This window comes from Betta splendens, chromosome 2 (genome assembly GCF_900634795.4).
Source record: "Betta splendens chromosome 2, fBetSpl5.4, whole genome shotgun sequence".
Classification (NCBI taxonomy): domain Eukaryota; kingdom Metazoa; phylum Chordata; class Actinopteri; order Anabantiformes; family Osphronemidae; genus Betta; species Betta splendens.
Window position 1 is genome coordinate 3,629,643 of NC_040882.2, and position 16,414 is coordinate 3,646,056.

The 16,414-nt window shown below is 47.1% G+C and overlaps 2 protein-coding genes across 3 annotated transcripts in view; one reads left to right on the plus strand and one right to left on the minus strand.

The window, feature by feature from the left end:
* LOC114843967 (receptor tyrosine-protein kinase erbB-4-like) overlaps positions 1-8,129 on the minus strand; it is a 195,613-nt gene extending 187,484 nt beyond the window's left edge. For both annotated transcript variants that reach the window (XM_029130908.3, XM_029130898.3), the window contains exon 1: positions 7,746-8,129. In XM_029130908.3, coding sequence (XP_028986741.1) covers positions 7,746-7,809 — 64 coding nt within the window. In that variant the 5' untranslated portion in view covers positions 7,810-8,129. The remainder of the gene's footprint in view (positions 1-7,745) is intronic.
* A 1,773-nt stretch (positions 8,130-9,902) lies between these two features.
* LOC114843975 (receptor activity-modifying protein 1-like) lies at positions 9,903-16,377 on the plus strand. Its single transcript, XM_029130938.3, has 3 exons — positions 9,903-10,186; positions 11,995-12,133; positions 14,433-16,377. The coding sequence occupies exons 1-3, from the start codon at positions 10,132-10,134 to the stop codon at positions 14,686-14,688; spliced, it is 450 nt and encodes a 149-aa protein (XP_028986771.1). The 5' UTR covers positions 9,903-10,131; the 3' UTR covers positions 14,689-16,377.
* Positions 16,378-16,414: the final 37 nt, after the last annotated feature.

Consider the following 16,414-nt stretch of genomic DNA (forward strand, 5'->3'; position numbering starts at 1 on the left):
TTGAGTTTTATGTAGCCTTAAACCAGCTGAAGGAGCGGCCATATTTCTGCCGGACCGCAAGGTGACTTCAGAGAGACAAAAAGAAGAGGGAGGGGACTAATGAGGATGAAAAGAACAACTGGTGGCACAGAAAGTGTCTCCACCTTTGGTCGAGGCATTGTTCCGTGCCGACCGACCCACAATCCCTCACTATCGCCCTCCTCTCTCCTCCCATTGTCTTCTTTTCATTCTCTCATGCTCGCTTCTTATCTGTCCTTAGAGACTTTTCATCTGTTCTACCTCTGCTTTGTCTCGCTTTGTCTTCCCTCGCTCTCCGCAGCGCACACACACATGCACACATGCACACACGCACGTCCACCTCTTTCTCTCTTTCTCTCTCTCTCTCTCTCTCTATTCCCTTCCTCCCTAGTCAGCTGTCATGGCTGCCACTTTCTCGCACCCACTCATTTATTACAGGTCACAATCGCAAGAGTGGCTGTTTAAAAAAGGACAGAGTGCCCCATCCGACGACACACACACACACACACACACACACACACACACACACACACACACACACACACACACACACACACACACACACACAAAGTGTGCAGATACTGTACAGTACATAAATCTGCTCATTGTGCAACAACTTGATGCACAACATTTTTCATGGACTTGCTTATATACATTATGTATTTATTTATTTTCTTACAAAAACACACAGATACAGTACAGTGCTTTCATTTTACCTACCTACTGCGATGATTAGCGCAAAAAAACATATATATTTAATAAATATATATGTATATGCATATATAATAATGGTTTGGCCAATTGGTCAATTTCATGTGAAGTCAACAGTTCGATTTGATTTTTTTATATAGTCGCCACAAGAATTGTCTTTTAAGTCACAATGAAGACGCAAAACCTTCTAAAAACATTAGCACTGGGGTCGAGACTTAAACTGCACTTCAGACCCATATTATATACTGTATACTGTCCCAAACAGACACCATTGTGTTCAGCAGTGTGCGTTCCTAATTATGCGCTCGACAAACGCACACAGCTTGCTCTGTCCTCAACACACTTTTAATCTTGTAGAATTAGCCGAACACGGATCCGAGCGGCGTCGACTGATGCTCCTGAGGATCTGGGTTTCAATGCAGCGGCATCATCCCGTTGACATTACATTTTAATCCTTGCAAATGATGACAGCTGGAAAAACACAATAATCTCTTGTCTTTGTTTTTTTTTTGTCTTTCTTTCCTTTATAGTCGTGGGCAAATACTCAGAAAGAGAATTAAAGCGATGACTATTACAGACTCAAAAACTAGCGTGATACAGTAGACAAAAGGCACACATGCCTCAGCATGCAGAGAGAGTATCAATCACCAACACACACACACACACACACACACGCCCACACACAGAGTTATACACACTCACACAGTGCCAGACAGATTATAGGCCTGATTAAGACGGGTGTCACATATGAGTCTTGGAACAGTAAATATCCTTAATTTGTAGTGTAATTAAACAGATTAGCTGCCGTGAATATCTTAACAGGGATTAGCTCACACACACAGTATGAAGGCAGCTCCACTGCACAGACACAGAATAAAGTTAAAACAAAACATCCTAAATAGCTGCGCTTTTATAACTGCCTGGAAATGCACCTTAGAAACAGATGTGATTTTTTTGTGTTGTCATTTGTCTCTTGTTGTCTCTTGTAAAATTGACTTTCTGCACTGTAATGTAAATGTAAAATATTTTTGGATTGTTGCAATTAATAAGAATTATTGTAAATATTGTAATTTATGTTGCATATACGTTGCACCCTGGTCCTGGAGGAGCGCTGTTTCGTTTCACCCTATACTGAACTGTACATGGTTGGAATGACAATAAAAGCCCCCTCGACTTGATGGTGTGTGCAAGGTGTGTGTGAGCATCCAGTGACGTCACACGAGACGCGGCAGAAATCTGCAGGTCACGGCTGAATGGCTGGATTGACACTCGCACAGATGAGGGATTAGAGCCCAGTGATCATCCCTCCTCTTTACAGAGTTGCATTAAAATACCAGCCTTTGTGAAGGTTACAGAACGCTTACAAAAAAGAGTAAAAACTCTTTTGTGCTTCGCATGCTCGCTATTGTTGCCTGAGAACAGAGGACGCAACTAGGCAAGTGAAAGTAATAAAAAAAAAACACAGACTAATGAAAGATGGCGTGGACCCTGCTCTGCCAAAGGAGCGCTGCCAATCAAAGCAGGCTGAACGATCCCACTTCCTTAATTGGCCTTGTGCCTGAGCGCCGCGCTGCGAACGCGAACCTAAAGCCGGCGCTCGCGCGGAGGAGCACCGACGCGCGGACGGATGCATATGCACGCGCGCACATTGGGATGACAAGACAGACGAAGCGCTGATTCCCTATAAGCCTGAACCTAAACTGGGCCCCGCGCTCCAAATTAAACATCACGCCGGCGCTAGCGTCAGCTAATCGTCTGCGGTAAAACTATGACACTGCTACTGTACGTCCTCATCCAAACACACAGTTACAGTTACAGTGAAATGAACCCGATAAAACACCAGCTCCTGATCATTCGTAGCCAAAATGCTACGCATTAGGTCATAATCAGTAAATATTTGATGTAGAGTTTGTTGGAGTATGATTTGCGATTTCAGCACATGACATAAATTGGTTGTGACTGACGCAGGCTCCAACTGGGCGATAAACCGAGATTGGAAACCACGCTTTGATTGGTTTAAGTCAGACATTACACGCACACACACACACACACACACACACACACACACACTGGAGAAAACACATGTACATGACAGTTTGAGTGGTGTATGAGGGAGCTGCCGACAGCGCGTTGTCCGCGAAACAAATTGGGTGTCGTAATTAACGGGGGGAGAATGAAAAAACGAGCCGTTTTCAATTCTCCCCGTGTGCTCAGTGACAGCCTAATGAAAGACAGAGGGAGTGTGCGACTCAGAGAGAGAGGGAGGACAGAAGAGAAGAAGGGACCGGCCGAGGACATGAGCAAGAGAGAGAGAGCGCTGGTAAAAACCCAAAAGAAAAGCAGAGAACGAGAGCAGAGATAAGGGAACGGGGGAACGGGGACGAGAGGTGATGAATGTGTGAGCAAGAACGAGGAAAAGAGCAAATAAACGAAAAGTAAAGGAAAGTGGAGTGTGTGTGTGTGTGTGTGTGTGTGTGTGTGTGTGTGTGTGTGTGTGTGTGTGTGTGTGTGTGTGTGTGTGTGTGTGTGTGTGTGTGTGTAGGAAGCTCCTCAGACACAGGATGGAGGCATTTGTCTCTGAGTGGAATTACAAGTGGCGGACCGAACAAACCCTCCAGTGGTCTAGAAGGAACAGAAGATGTAAAAGAAAAGAAAAAAGAAAGAGAAATTCCTCTGTCTTTTCTTTGCCCTGACTTTATTCACAGTGTGCGCTAGCGTGAGTGCGTGTGACACAGAGAGAGAGTTTAAAAAGCAGCAAACGGATGGACAGAGCCACCGGAAGCCAGGCTCTGCTGGGCCTCTGCCTCCACAGAGCTCCGCGACCGAGCGCGAGGAGGAGGAGGAGGAGGAGGAGGATGAGGAGGAAGAGGAGGAGGAGGAGGAGGAGGAGGAGGAGGAGGAAGAGGAGGAAGAGGAGGAGGAGGAAGAGGAGGAGGGGGAGGAAGAGGAGGAGGAAGAGGAGGAAGAGGAGGAGGGGGAGGAAGAGGAGGAGGAAGAGGAGGAGGAGGAAGAGGAGGAGGAGGATGAGGGGAGGAAGAGGAGGAGGAAGAGGAGGAAGAGGAGGAGGAGGAAGAGAAGGAGGAGGAAGAGGAGCGGCAGGACGGTGTTTACAGTCCCAACCCTGCGCCGTGAGATCTCACTCCTCCTGAAAGAGGACATCTGTGCCAGGCTTCCAGGCCTCCGACTGGCCAATCTAACTCGCACTAGGAGTTGGCAGCAGCCAGCCGCAGCACAACCCGAGCCAATCCCGCTCATCATTAGGCAGCGAAGGCGTGAGGAGGGGGAGGGGGGGGGGTTCAAAAGTCCGTCCAGGAAGCAGGAAGACCATTACGGAGCCCAGTGACGCTTTGTGTTTATTGCACCAGCATCTTGGACGCGTCGCTGTGCAGCTGTGAGGGCCGCGTGTCAATATTTGGGGGCGGCTCGCGGCCGCGGGGAACAGGAGCCCCCTCTGTGAAGCCCGCGGGCCGCTGACGTCGAGGCCGTCACGTCGAGGCATCGGCGCCTGGGAAAAGCGGAGAGCGGAGGGAACAGCGCGGGCTTTGTGCGGCGCGGCCGATCATAATCGCCAGCGAGGGCCGTGAGAGGCAGCGCTGCTGTTTCAGGGCTGGGAGGAGGGGGGGGGGGGGGGTCCATCACCCCCACGCGTCGCATACTGCCCCCCCCCCCCCTCCTCCTCCGGGACCGTCCACTCGTGACACGCCAAGCAAATAGCAGCCCACACCTCAATGTCACCCTGACAGAAACGCAATTATTATTCTTTTGTGCAAAGCGACATTTTTTTTTTTTTTTTCCCGCAGATGCACAGAAATTCCCCACGCCTGCGTCCCGTCGGACGCGATCGCAGCACGTTTGACTCCCGCCCAGCAGACGCCCGGCAGATATCAAGTTATGATAGCCACGTTGACTAATTTAGAGCAAGATTGAATTCCTTCACCCCCCCTCCACCATCTCTCATGCTGTCAAATGAAGGCCTCACGGTCTAGACTGATCCTATCAAAAAAAAAAAAAGCGGCTTAATTAGCTTGTAATAAATTCTCATTTCCGCCCAGTCTTCTACAAAGCTCCGTCCAGCTCCCGCTGCTCAGTGTGTGCCAGCTGACGGACGCCCCGTAATTTGATACTGGCATTCAGCAGCCCTCTCTCGTCCCCTGGCCATTTCACAGGAGAGCACGTCTCTAAATGTCACCCAAACACACACTCACACTCACACACACACACACACACACACACGTGCGAATGCTGCGTTTGTCATCCACACACTCCACACAGAATCACGGCGATTAAAACGTTCGCAGGCTTTGTTTCACCGAGCAGACTGAGGATGATGAAATTATCGGCAGAAGCTTTGTTTATACAGAGCGAGAAGATGATTGTATCACCGTGCGATACATGCCAAAAGGTTCTCGCTGAGAAGTCACTTGTTTGAGGCAGTTCCATCGCCTTTGATGTCATTTTTTTTTGTTCTTCTAGAACTTCTAACCTGAAAAATACAGGTTAGTCAAAACTAAGTCTAACGACAACATGACTCAGAATGACCAACGGCTACAAACAGCCTGCACGTTTATTCACGACCTCGAAGCCAATAGCTTGACTGGAAAACATGAACTCAAAGTCCACATACTGCTTGTTTTACAGGGTTTGAAGATAAGATACAACTCAGTTTTTTGCATCTCGTAAAGTCAAAGTAAACAAAGAATCACTGAGTCCCTCATTGTTTTAACAAGTCTGACCAGTCAATAGTGGAAATGATCCCTAAACGCATCCATAACACCACAATCAGTACAATGAATAAGTTGTGAAAATCAGTTTACTTCAATGAAATCTGGCCGAGGGGCCGGGACGCGGCACGGTCGCCTCGCGGCGGCAGCAGGCAGATTCAATCAGCATGTTACAGACCCCCAAAGTGTTAAAGTCGACTCGCTTCCCTCCGGTGCAGCCTCGGAGGCTGGCAGGTGCTGCTGGCTGGGGTATTTTGGACCCACAATGAGGAGTTTAAAGGGACTGAGAGTGGGCCGAGAGCATACAAATATCACTGCAGCACACGCCCACAACACCCACACACAATTAACTTCCCAAGAGGCATAGCTGAGATTCTTGGCCGGAATTAGCATCACAAATATCGTGGATGGGAGTGGATTCGCGGAGAATAAATAAGCCAGCGAGGGTGCCGCTTCTTGCCCATTCATTCTGCCTGTCATCCATCCATCCATGCACTCCTATTTAATAGGAAACATTCAGAGCCTTCCATGCAAGATCCTCACTAGAGCCAGCGGGAAGCGTGTGTGCGTGTGTGTGTGTGTGTGTGTGTGTGTGTGTGTGTGTGTGTGTGTGTGTGTGTGTGTGTGTGTGCGTGCGTGCGTGCGTGCGTGCGTGCGTGCGTGCGTGCGTGCGTGCGTGTGTGTGTGTGTGTGTGTGTGTGTTTGTGTGTGCGTGCGTGTGTGTGTGCGTGTGTGTGTGCGTGTGTGTTTGTGTAAGTGAGTGTGAGAGAGAGAGAGAGAGAGAGAGAGAGAGAGAGAGAGAGAGAAAGTCTGAGCCTGAGAACCACAAACCACCCCATATGGAGTCAGGATTCAACAGGAGGGCATTGTTGAATCCCACATGTGGCCTGAAGAGGCTGAAAGGAGATTCACCTCCAAACATCAAGTTGCCACAAACTTTATTGTATTTGTCTGCATTTCCAGGGTGCATTTCAGTTTGTGTACTTTACGGTTTGACTCCCTGCCAACTTTTGATTATGTCAATTAAGGAGGCAGATTCTGGCATCTTCAACTGCGCATCCACCCAGTCAAACATGAAATATTAGTATATGCAAATATGTGGGGTGCATCTCGTGGTCTGACATTATTCCAAAGCGGAGCATTGCATGCAGCTCCAAACCAAACAGAATGCTAGATCACATTAACTCCTTATTGATCCGTGTCTCCGAGAACCAAAGCTGATTGCACAAGTTCACCAGCGCCGCTTCTCAGTCTCAAAGCCGCTAATTGTTATTATTATTTGATACTTTGCTTGAATAAATGGGCAGAGTTTTGTGGCAAAGCCTGCTTCATTAACAAAACGCATTGCAGGAGCAAATATCTCTGCGAAACCAACGGCAAATATCCTGCAGAGACTCCCGAAGGGAACGGCTTCAACTTCAATGCAAGATGTGGAACTTAAAACATAAACTGCCACGAACGCGGCGCAAATCTTTGTCTGAGCGTTGAGCGAGAACGTTAAAGTGATTTTGGTCCAGAGGTTGACACCACGGGGGTCCTAATGATGAAAGCGAGATGTTTTCCCACCGCTTGTGTAGCCCTCGGTATTTCTGCTATACGTCCTAAATTATTCAAAGTCAGACAGGAATCAAAACTGTGCCACTGGTGCAGAGTTCCAGTCGTATCAATTTGCGCAAATAGCCGCGATCTATAGCCACGTCCGCGCGGGGGAATTAGATTAATGCCATGGCGCGTCCATTCATGTTTTGGGTAAAATACGACACGCATGAATCATCCGAGCGGCGTCAGGGTGAGAGATTCGCCGCCTATTGCGTTTATTACGAATGTGTGCCGCTAGATCTCGCGCAGCCGAGTCACTGATCAAATCAAGTCAAGCAGCGCTCGAAATGCGTCGGCTTTGTCTAGGATGGGGTTAAAATGAAAATCCAAATAGGGGGTAAAGAGGAACGTAAAGGGCGCACTTTGGAGAGGTTTTTACGCAGAGCTCGCCGCGCTCTCCGCGGCAGCGGAGTCGCAGCGTTTGCCGGAGGTGCGAGCGCGAGTCTCGGTGTTGTGATGCAAATCGGCGTCAGCGTGGTTGGACGTGAAGTTGGATCAACTTTGTGCGAAAGTCTCAGAGTCGACAATAAATACACTGACGCGAAATGCCAATTCATTGTCAGACAGCAAAGCGGCGCCGCGGACGTGTCAATGAATGAGTGACGGGAGAAAGCGGGGTTCGAGGAGCCGCGCTTGACGCCGTCGTTTGACGTGTGACCCAGACCCAGGCGCAGACACGCGCATCCAAACACTCACCTGACTGCGCTGCACTCGATCCAATCATCACCAAAGTGACGAGGACGCACGCGGGGAACTTCATCTTTGAGAAAGAGGGGGCTGCTCGTCTTGTTAACTCCCGTGAATCACATGTCCGATTAAGATATCCGCGTTGTTCACACACGCATAACCAAGCGAGGAGTGAAACGAATAAAACAGCGGAGTCTTCTTGGCTTCTCGGACAACTGACACAGTTGCCCGTGCGCGCGCGCAGCCAGCGGAGCGGGGAGCTTTTACGCGCCGCGCTCTTGTTGTGTGTGTTTACTGGTTCCCGGAGCAATGTTTAGGTCTCTTTCCGCCGCGGACACTGTGAGCCATTTACTCCACACGCTGTCATAGAGCCGGCTGCTTGGGGGGAGTGGGGTTGAGTGCGTGCCGGAATTGTGTGGTGGTGGGGGTGGGGGAGGGCGTGGGGGGGGGGGGTCTGGAGCCCTGAACACGCCTTCTTGGTGTGATTGACGCGTCTTGCGACGTATTAAAGCGGTTATCGAAAAGATTAGGAGGAATTTGTCCCCTTTGGTTTTCCGCCCTCACTTATCAGCACTCCGGATTGGCTCTCGCGGCTTCTGCTGCCGCCGTCAGTGCGCCTGCCGGCGGCGCAGCTTGTCGGCTCCCCCGCCGACTGCTGTGGAGCCCAGACTGCTCCCTGTGGGCCTTCTGCGTCTCTGCACGCGCACCCAGCACTCATGTTGGGAACAGCGGTGTGTTTATGATACAGTAATACATTCCCACCAGAAAAAAACACTTATTGCAAGTATTTTCATGTACTTCATGTAAAGTTACAGTGACAATGGCAAGAGTGTCCTGCGGTGCCAACAGCGCGGTCCTCTGCAAGAATACACCACAAGCAGCCAGTGCCAATAAAATTTGATGATCCCGGTCGAAAGGGGCCGCAGTGACGCACGGCGACTTGAGCAATATACCGCGTTCAGGGCCGCTCATTTTACAAGCGCGCGTGCCCAATTCCGCTCCCCGGCTCCGTGCGAAAGTATGAAACGGGCTGGCAACAAGGCGAGGAGAGAAAGCGCTGTGATTTGTGATCCGTTTAAGGAGAGGACCCGGCCATAACTGGCTCCATTACAGAATGACTCCACAGTTTAGGCGGCGAACGTGCAAAATGAGCCTTTCTCCGTCGGCGCGTGTGCCAAGCGCGTCCTTCATTTAGCGTCCTCCGCTGCCCTCTAGCGGCGGTTCTCGAGAACGGCTCAATCTTTAGGCTGTTGCAGTTTGAAGGCAGGACAAGCACGTTTGGGGTTTTGTGTTTATCCCATAAAGGTAGGTAGGATTTTGATTAGATTTGATTATTGATAAGATAACTGCACCATGTTCAAAACGTTAGTGTGTGTTTAGTTATAGATGTTAAAGCTGTACCTACACCCAGTTTGCAAAAGGCACACACACACACACACACACACACACACACACACACACACACACACATTGTCACACAGGGGGGCAGCACAATGCAGCGCGGCCCTGAGAATACTAATGAGCCTCCCTCTGTTCCAGGCCAAAACTCTTCAGATGAAACATTCAATTTGTGACATTATTGAGCTGCATGAGATGTGCTCCGATTTGAGTGGGACATGAAATTGGGAAACTCGGTCTCTGTGATGTGAATGGGGCTTCGGAACAGAACATTTGCTCAAAGTGATTATGGTGTTTTACAAAATCTATTATAAACAATGGGAATAGCGACAAGACACTTATGTAATAAAAACAAGACTAATTAATAAATATATTACAGGACTTTGTTGTGATGAAAGGGCATGCGAGATAATTGGCTAATGTTAAAGTATTGTATGATAATGGTGCATTTAAAGGAGTATTTTGTACTAATTAGAGGGTTAACACACATGAAGGAGGCTGCTGTGGATGGTCAGGGTCAGCGTTTCTACCTAATGATCATATTAATAATTCAAATCATTTCTCTAGACCACGTTGTGTCTGCAAATCTTTCCACAAGCGTAATAGATGCACATCTTTCCTTTACATCACGCATCATCTTCCTTGTAATAACTCTGTGGGTTTATTATGACTGGGGCTAATTTTGGTCTGTGACATTGTTCCGTCCCCCGTGTGCAGCTCCAGCTAGTTGGACGCAGCAGGACAAGAGGCTCGGGTGACAGGCAGAGCGTCTATGATTAGGGCTGGCGAGGGGGAAGGAGGCTGCCTTTGTGGAAGGTCAAGGGGCTGTTACGCACAATCACCGCCAGCGGCTTCCTGTTGACTGCGCCCTCCGAGCGCGCTTAATTCATCGGTACCGCCGCGGGGGCAGCTCCCGGACCGGCGGCTTCGCCTGGAATCGCGTGGGAAGCATGAGACACACGCAGCTGATCTCCCGGGAGTGAGCGGGGCGATCGACATGGCTCTGGGGGGCACGGCGTTGCTGAAGGCATGGCTCGTGTTGTGGGTGGCAGGTGAGTGAATCAGAAGTTTGTACAGACTTGCAGCAAAAGTTCTGATCTAGGTTAGAAATTCAGGTTCTATTTGGTTAATTTATTAGGAATATGTGAATACATTGTGTTGCTGCTGAACCAACATTGTGTTCAGTCAAAAACATTTGAGATTTACTTATTGTTTATTCCTGGACTGTTTTCAATATTGACTAAACAGTTTTAGCATTTTTAAATTTATTTACATGCTTGACTCATGCGTGAGGTCAGTGGTTTTATTCAGATGTAGTAAGATAACGTTTAAATAGTAAAAGTAAAACATTGTGTGTAGATTAGATGCTAAAGCCCCAAGATGTCCTGTTACTGAGGAGGCACAAGCCAGAGGAGACGCATCAAAACATGATGACCAGCATGAGACAGGTCACCAGAACAACCCCCCCCCCACACACACACACACACACACTCACCTATGGGACAGGCTCATGACGCTAATGCATGGATGGATGGATGATGGCACATGAACATAAACAAACCAGGAATGGTCTAAAAAGTTGCTCATCAGCCCAAAAGAATGATGTCAACCATATTTTACCACCGTTCCCATTCCAGGTATGTGACTAATTCATGGGGCAGGTAACTTAAATGAGGCAGTGTAATTAAAATCTTGTCATGAGAATCCCTCTTTAAAAGAAGAAAGAAGAAAAATTAGGGAGGGTCACTTTCACTCAAAGATGAGAGGCAGAAAATGAAACCAGGCGCTCGTGCCGAGCGGCACAGCAGGAGGCACAAACATGAGCGGCATCTGAGCTGAAAGCACCATGTCATATTCATGAGCATCCGTTGTCTAAAATCCATAAATACTGAGAATGGAATGACGGGCCGCATTCGAGATCGCTGTTCCGCCGCCAACACACGGGAGGGACCTGAAGGCAGTAAGTCGATAGAGTGCAGGCTTCCATTCAGAGCGGCACCGCGGCATCTGTCATGATCCTATAGGCCTTGATTTTTCCTGGAAATGGAATTTGAATGCAGTGCTGGTTAGGAGCCAACACACACACACACACACACACACACACACACACACACACAGGTGAAACATATCCCTCTCTCTCGCTGCTTGATGAACACTTTGCAGAATTGCCTGATTCGAACATTTATACCCGACTGCACTTTCAAAAAACACCTCGACCCTCAGAATAAAAAACAGGCAAACCACCAGCGGAGGCCGTTTTTCACATTCTTCTCTCACTAGCATCTCTCTTTAACTGCCCTCTGTGTCAACACTTGCCGTTTTCCTTTCAGCTTCCGAGACCCAGCCGAGGCAGAGCAAACATAATGGGCACACACTGGGGCCTTATCAGGCCGCCGCAGACCGGGCGCTCGCCGTGTTGCTCCGTCGTACGACAACCTGTTCCTTCCAGACGGCCCCTTTCTCGCCAGCTTAAGCTGCTTCTCCTACTGTGGAGCTCGGGGCCGATACGTTCAGCCCCGGAGTCCTGGGAGACGGCCGGGGTTTGCCTCCACATTAAGAGGCTGTTTAAGCACATCTCTGAAGTAAACAAATGGGATTGGGACTCCAACTGCAAATTAAAATCTTTTCTTAGTGAAAGTAGCAGCCTAATAGGGAAGAAATGGTCCAATAGGAATAACCGTTGCCAGGATGTGACCTTGTTTGTTGCACAAATATATTCCTAATTATCCAGAATTAAACAGCCCAAAGAACCCCTCTAGAGCTTTGTGAAAAAAAAGAAACCTTTTGTATTTTTACAAAAACTATGCAGTTTCATTCAGCTCCTATTATTGGTTGGATGAACACACTTTTGTCTCTCTAGGTCAAGTTCTTCCCTCGGTGTCTGGCTGCAGCTGGAGCCTGTATGAGTGGATGCTCAGCGGACTCTGCCTGGCCAAGTTTGACAGTGACATGGAAGGCCTGCACCGAGACCTGTGGTGCAGCTGGCCGGACACAGTGGAGTGAGTTCACCTGCACCGCGACGTTAGGTCCCGCAGCATTCCTGCACCATTAGCACAACAGTAGCAGAGCAGAGCTGCTGAATTGACTTTACGGCTCCTGTGGTATAATTAAAACGGAATATTAATGAGTCTTAATGGGCTATTTTCTGTAAATAGTGTTTAATAAGCCATTAATAAGAAATAAAAGATAAAGGATTAATGGTTGCATCGTCTGGGTTGCCATAATGCACCTACAGTGTCACATCAGACGGGGCGTTTGATTTGTCCCACGCTCATCATTTGTTCCTCTCTGATCTACTCGGGTCTGTAGTTTGTCTCACTGTTAGTGTGTGTGTCTTGTACAGAGATGATGAGTCAGACAGGAAGGTGCAGAAGCTCCAAGCGGTGATTTCCCTTATGGTTCGCTGTCCTCTTCTGGTCCGGCACGTGCTGTAATTGGTGATGGTGGTGATGATGATTGCGTGCGGTGAGATCATCACCGAAAACAAAAAAAAACAACAAAGCATTCACGAGACGTTTCTGCAGTGGCATCACTCTTGGCGACTGCGTTTGATGCTGTCGTGGGGGTTTAATTCAGAGCAGAGGTGCGGCAGGATGAGAACGCTGGCCTTGAGGCTACACCAGGGAACTTCTGAAAACAGGAATGAAACACATTGCTCAGGAACAGCTGAATTCACACTGGATCTAACCCAGTGCCCTCCGGCTCATGTCCCTGCAGCTTAGGCTAATGGCTAAATCACTCACCTTGGCATCTGTGCGGTATCATTTGCTTTCATATCAGCAATCAAAGGCCTTTCTGACAGGAATGTTTCCTATGCCCTTCACTGTATTTATTTATTTGTTTCTCAAATTAGTCTAATTACAACTTATTGAGGCAAATATATATTTTGTCTGCTCTTACAGATTCTATAAGTAATGTTCATAATCCAGCATTAGACCAATTTGACTTAGAGTTTAACAATAATGAATCATAATAATGAAGTTAGTTGCTGTGCTAAACATTAGTGCTTTTCTGGGTGAAAATATACTTTCTATGTGAGCTGACCCCAAAAAGACTAAGAAACATCTTAGACAGTGTTGGGTCGCAATGTGTAAAATATATATTTATTCAAGATAATATAAGATACTGTAAAATAAGATAAGACAGACTTTATTTCTGAAGAAATTTAGAAAAAACAAAACAGGAAGTTGCAGATGCATATATAGTTTTAGTTTGTTTATTGTTGGAAGAACTATAATAATTCATTTATACAGTACAGTATGTGAGTGGGTGGACAGTAAATGCATTTTTGCAGCTTTGCTCCAAGCTAATTGTCTCCTTTTCAGAGTGGTTAGTAGTAAAACCCCAAGTTAAGATACTGTACATACGTACAAAAGCAGCATCACTCACACACACACTGAATACAAACGTATGCCTGTACAAACTGTGACCTTTCCCCATTTCTGCGAGCTGAGTATGACATTGGGTCATAACTCAGTCCACAAGGCTCTAATCCTCAGCTATCTTTAACTCCTTTAAAATCTGTTCTTGCAGCTGCTGCTCTCCCTCCTGGTGATGACAGAGGCTGTAACGTGCGGCGGAAAAAGCTGCCAGCACGTCGAAATCCAAGAATCCAAACACACAAACGCCACTACATACCAATTATATAATTCCTGCTTTCAAGAAAGGGACAACGGGTCAGTGGGCAGCGTGACACTTAAAACATTTTGCGATAATGCATGTTGGCACGCGCTCCGATCATAATTGAATTTTTTATTCCAAATGATCTGTAAGTAAGCTGGGTCATTCACATTAACACTGACACTAAGACCTTGCGGTAATTAGTTGCAGAGGACACAGAGCTGAATGAGGCGCCACAGCTCATTATATGTGGCCTTATCATCTCCACCAAAGCAAAGGAAAAACAGCCAAATAAAGCATAGTGCTATAAAATGCTGCTGTCAGCAGGTAAACACATGGTCGCTGCTGTGCTGTAGGGCTGTGTTAGGGGTGTTGCCCTGTCGGTATGCGTCTCCATTTCCCCACCTGCTCTCTGCCACCCAGCAGTTATATTTAGCTGTGTTAAGACCAATGGTAATTCTAGACCCTTTTTTCCTACCATCATGAAACTCTGGTCCCACTGAGAGGACGTTCCCCAAACAACAGAGACTTTAAAATGAGAAAAGGGACTAATTACAGTAATGATTCAGTCATGTGGGTTCCATCCTCAGGACACTAGAAGTTTGCCTTTTCTTCTCCTGCCTGCTTTTGACTTGGAGCCCCTGTGCCTCTCTGACTGTGCTTTGTCGCCCTCTGCAGGATCTACGGGGACGTAACAAACTGCACCTACCAGGTAGCGTTGAGGATGTACTGTTTCTGGCCAAACCAGATTGTCGACCGCTTCTTCGTGCAGATTCATCAGAACTACTTCCGGGACTGCTCTCTGACAGGCCGCCTCTTCCACGACCCACCGGTCAGCATCCTCGCCCCGTTCATCACTGTCCCGGTACTGATCACCCTCCTCATGACCGCCCTGGTGGTGTGGAGGAGTAAACGCACCGAGGGAGTACTATAGGAACAGCTGGATTTGGTGTCAAGGACTCGAGGCACAGTCGGACTAATGTGTGACGCTGTGTGCATTTAGACCCACTCCTGAACTTGTATTGTCCCTGTATAGACAAAGGTTTGTGTACAGTGCAGTGAAAAATGTGCGTGTCATGTCTGACAGCAGCAGATGTTAACCGACAGATGATAAATAATAAACATTATATTTGGTATAAAAATAGAAATGATGCGTGCAGCCGGCGTGGCGGATAACATCAGCAGCAACACTCGTGTCAAAGTCTGGCAGGGCCGAGTGATAAAGTTCTTCGAGATTCAGGGGATTTGGAGGCCATACATGTTAATTACCATCTGTTCAGTGAAAACATAAATAACAGTGGAGAGGAGGACGGTCGGCTAGAAACCTGTGACTGGGGTAAATGATTGAAGGACAGGTGGAGACAGAACCAAGGAGAATTAAGTCACTGGAGTCCTGAGATGAAACCTGTGCAGATTTTAATTTTTTGATGATGCTTCAGTTAAGCAGTCAAAGTCATAATTAGTTCATATTTAACACATATATTTCTGTAGTTTTGTGGGTTTTTTTTCAATAAAGGAAAACATTATTATTCCAATAGTAAATTAATTTAAATACACACGCATATTCATGTCTTTTCTATTTATTCTTGTCTCTGTGACTCAGTAGACAATTTCAGCTTTTATATATTATAAATTAACCGAGTATTTGCCAAAAAGTCAAAGTAGCAAATAGCTGCGTGTTCTCCCTTTAGATCACAGAAGACAAAGCACAGGTCAAGCCGTTTCCAGAGCCTTAGCTGTGTTTAATCTTTCCCAAACTGTGATAATAATTAAATACAAATGCTTTTTTTTATCCATGTAAAAGTTATGGCTCAGCACTTCCCCTTGATATATTTTGCTTGCTGGGCTGTTCTGTCCTGTCAGTGGCAGGGGAATTAATGGTGGCTATATTATCAAAGCTGCCAACGCCTTCAACAGTTAAGCTTAGTCGAGCAACGTTTGGCTTTTCTGATTAATGCCAGGACTGTGGCAGGATCAAAGACGATTTTCAGCAGTTTTTTTTTAAATAAAAGAATGATAAATGAATGTGAGTGGCAAATAGGAGATAAACGGCGGTAAGACCTCAGCAGTGTTGCCAGACTTGAGGCCTCCTAGATGCGACATCCTAGCCGGTAGTTCTACTAATTTCCTCTCCCCAAAAACTAAACGTTGGTTTGATTGACGTGATCACCCACCTATCAGCAGCCGGCTCACGCCCTATCAGATCGTACCTGATTTGCTCCTCCTCTCTGCCAATCATTTAGTCTGCCAATCATTCAATCAATAAACGAACGTCTGCGCAGTACCACGACAAAGTTAGTAAAATAAATGAATCTAAGTCTGGGGTCTAGGGATAAACTACTATTAGAAAAAAAGTTGCGCCAGACACAGACACCAACAATAAGAAAAAAAGCCACTTCGTCGGGTGCTTAATTTTTATCGTTCTGGCTGTTAAATTAGACCCAGGTAAATAAACCCACACACACACAAAAGCTTTGCTTTTGATTGTTCGGTGTTGTTTGTAAAGTTGTTTTGTCCAGATGAGACATGTGATGTGTCGGAAATAAATCTTGAATGCTTATTATTAAATGTTGTCCAGTTTAAATGCTGGAAAGATAAATAAAGATGATGTCAAAAAGTGTAATCCGGAGGATAATCTAGAGCTTCATAAAGGTAGTAAA

Bases quoted from the DNA above. Each gene is read 5' to 3' on its own strand.
- LOC114843975 (XM_029130938.3), top strand. From the start codon at position 10,132: ATGGCTCTGGGGGGCACGGCGTTGCTGAAGGCATGGCTCGTGTTGTGG. The intron at 10,187-11,994 runs GTGAGTGAATCA...TTGTCTCTCTAG, and splicing joins GCTCGTGTTGTGGGTGGCAG to GTCAAGTTCTTCCCTCGGTG. The intron at 12,134-14,432 runs GTGAGTTCACCT...CGCCCTCTGCAG, and splicing joins AGCTGGCCGGACACAGTGGA to GATCTACGGGGACGTAACAA.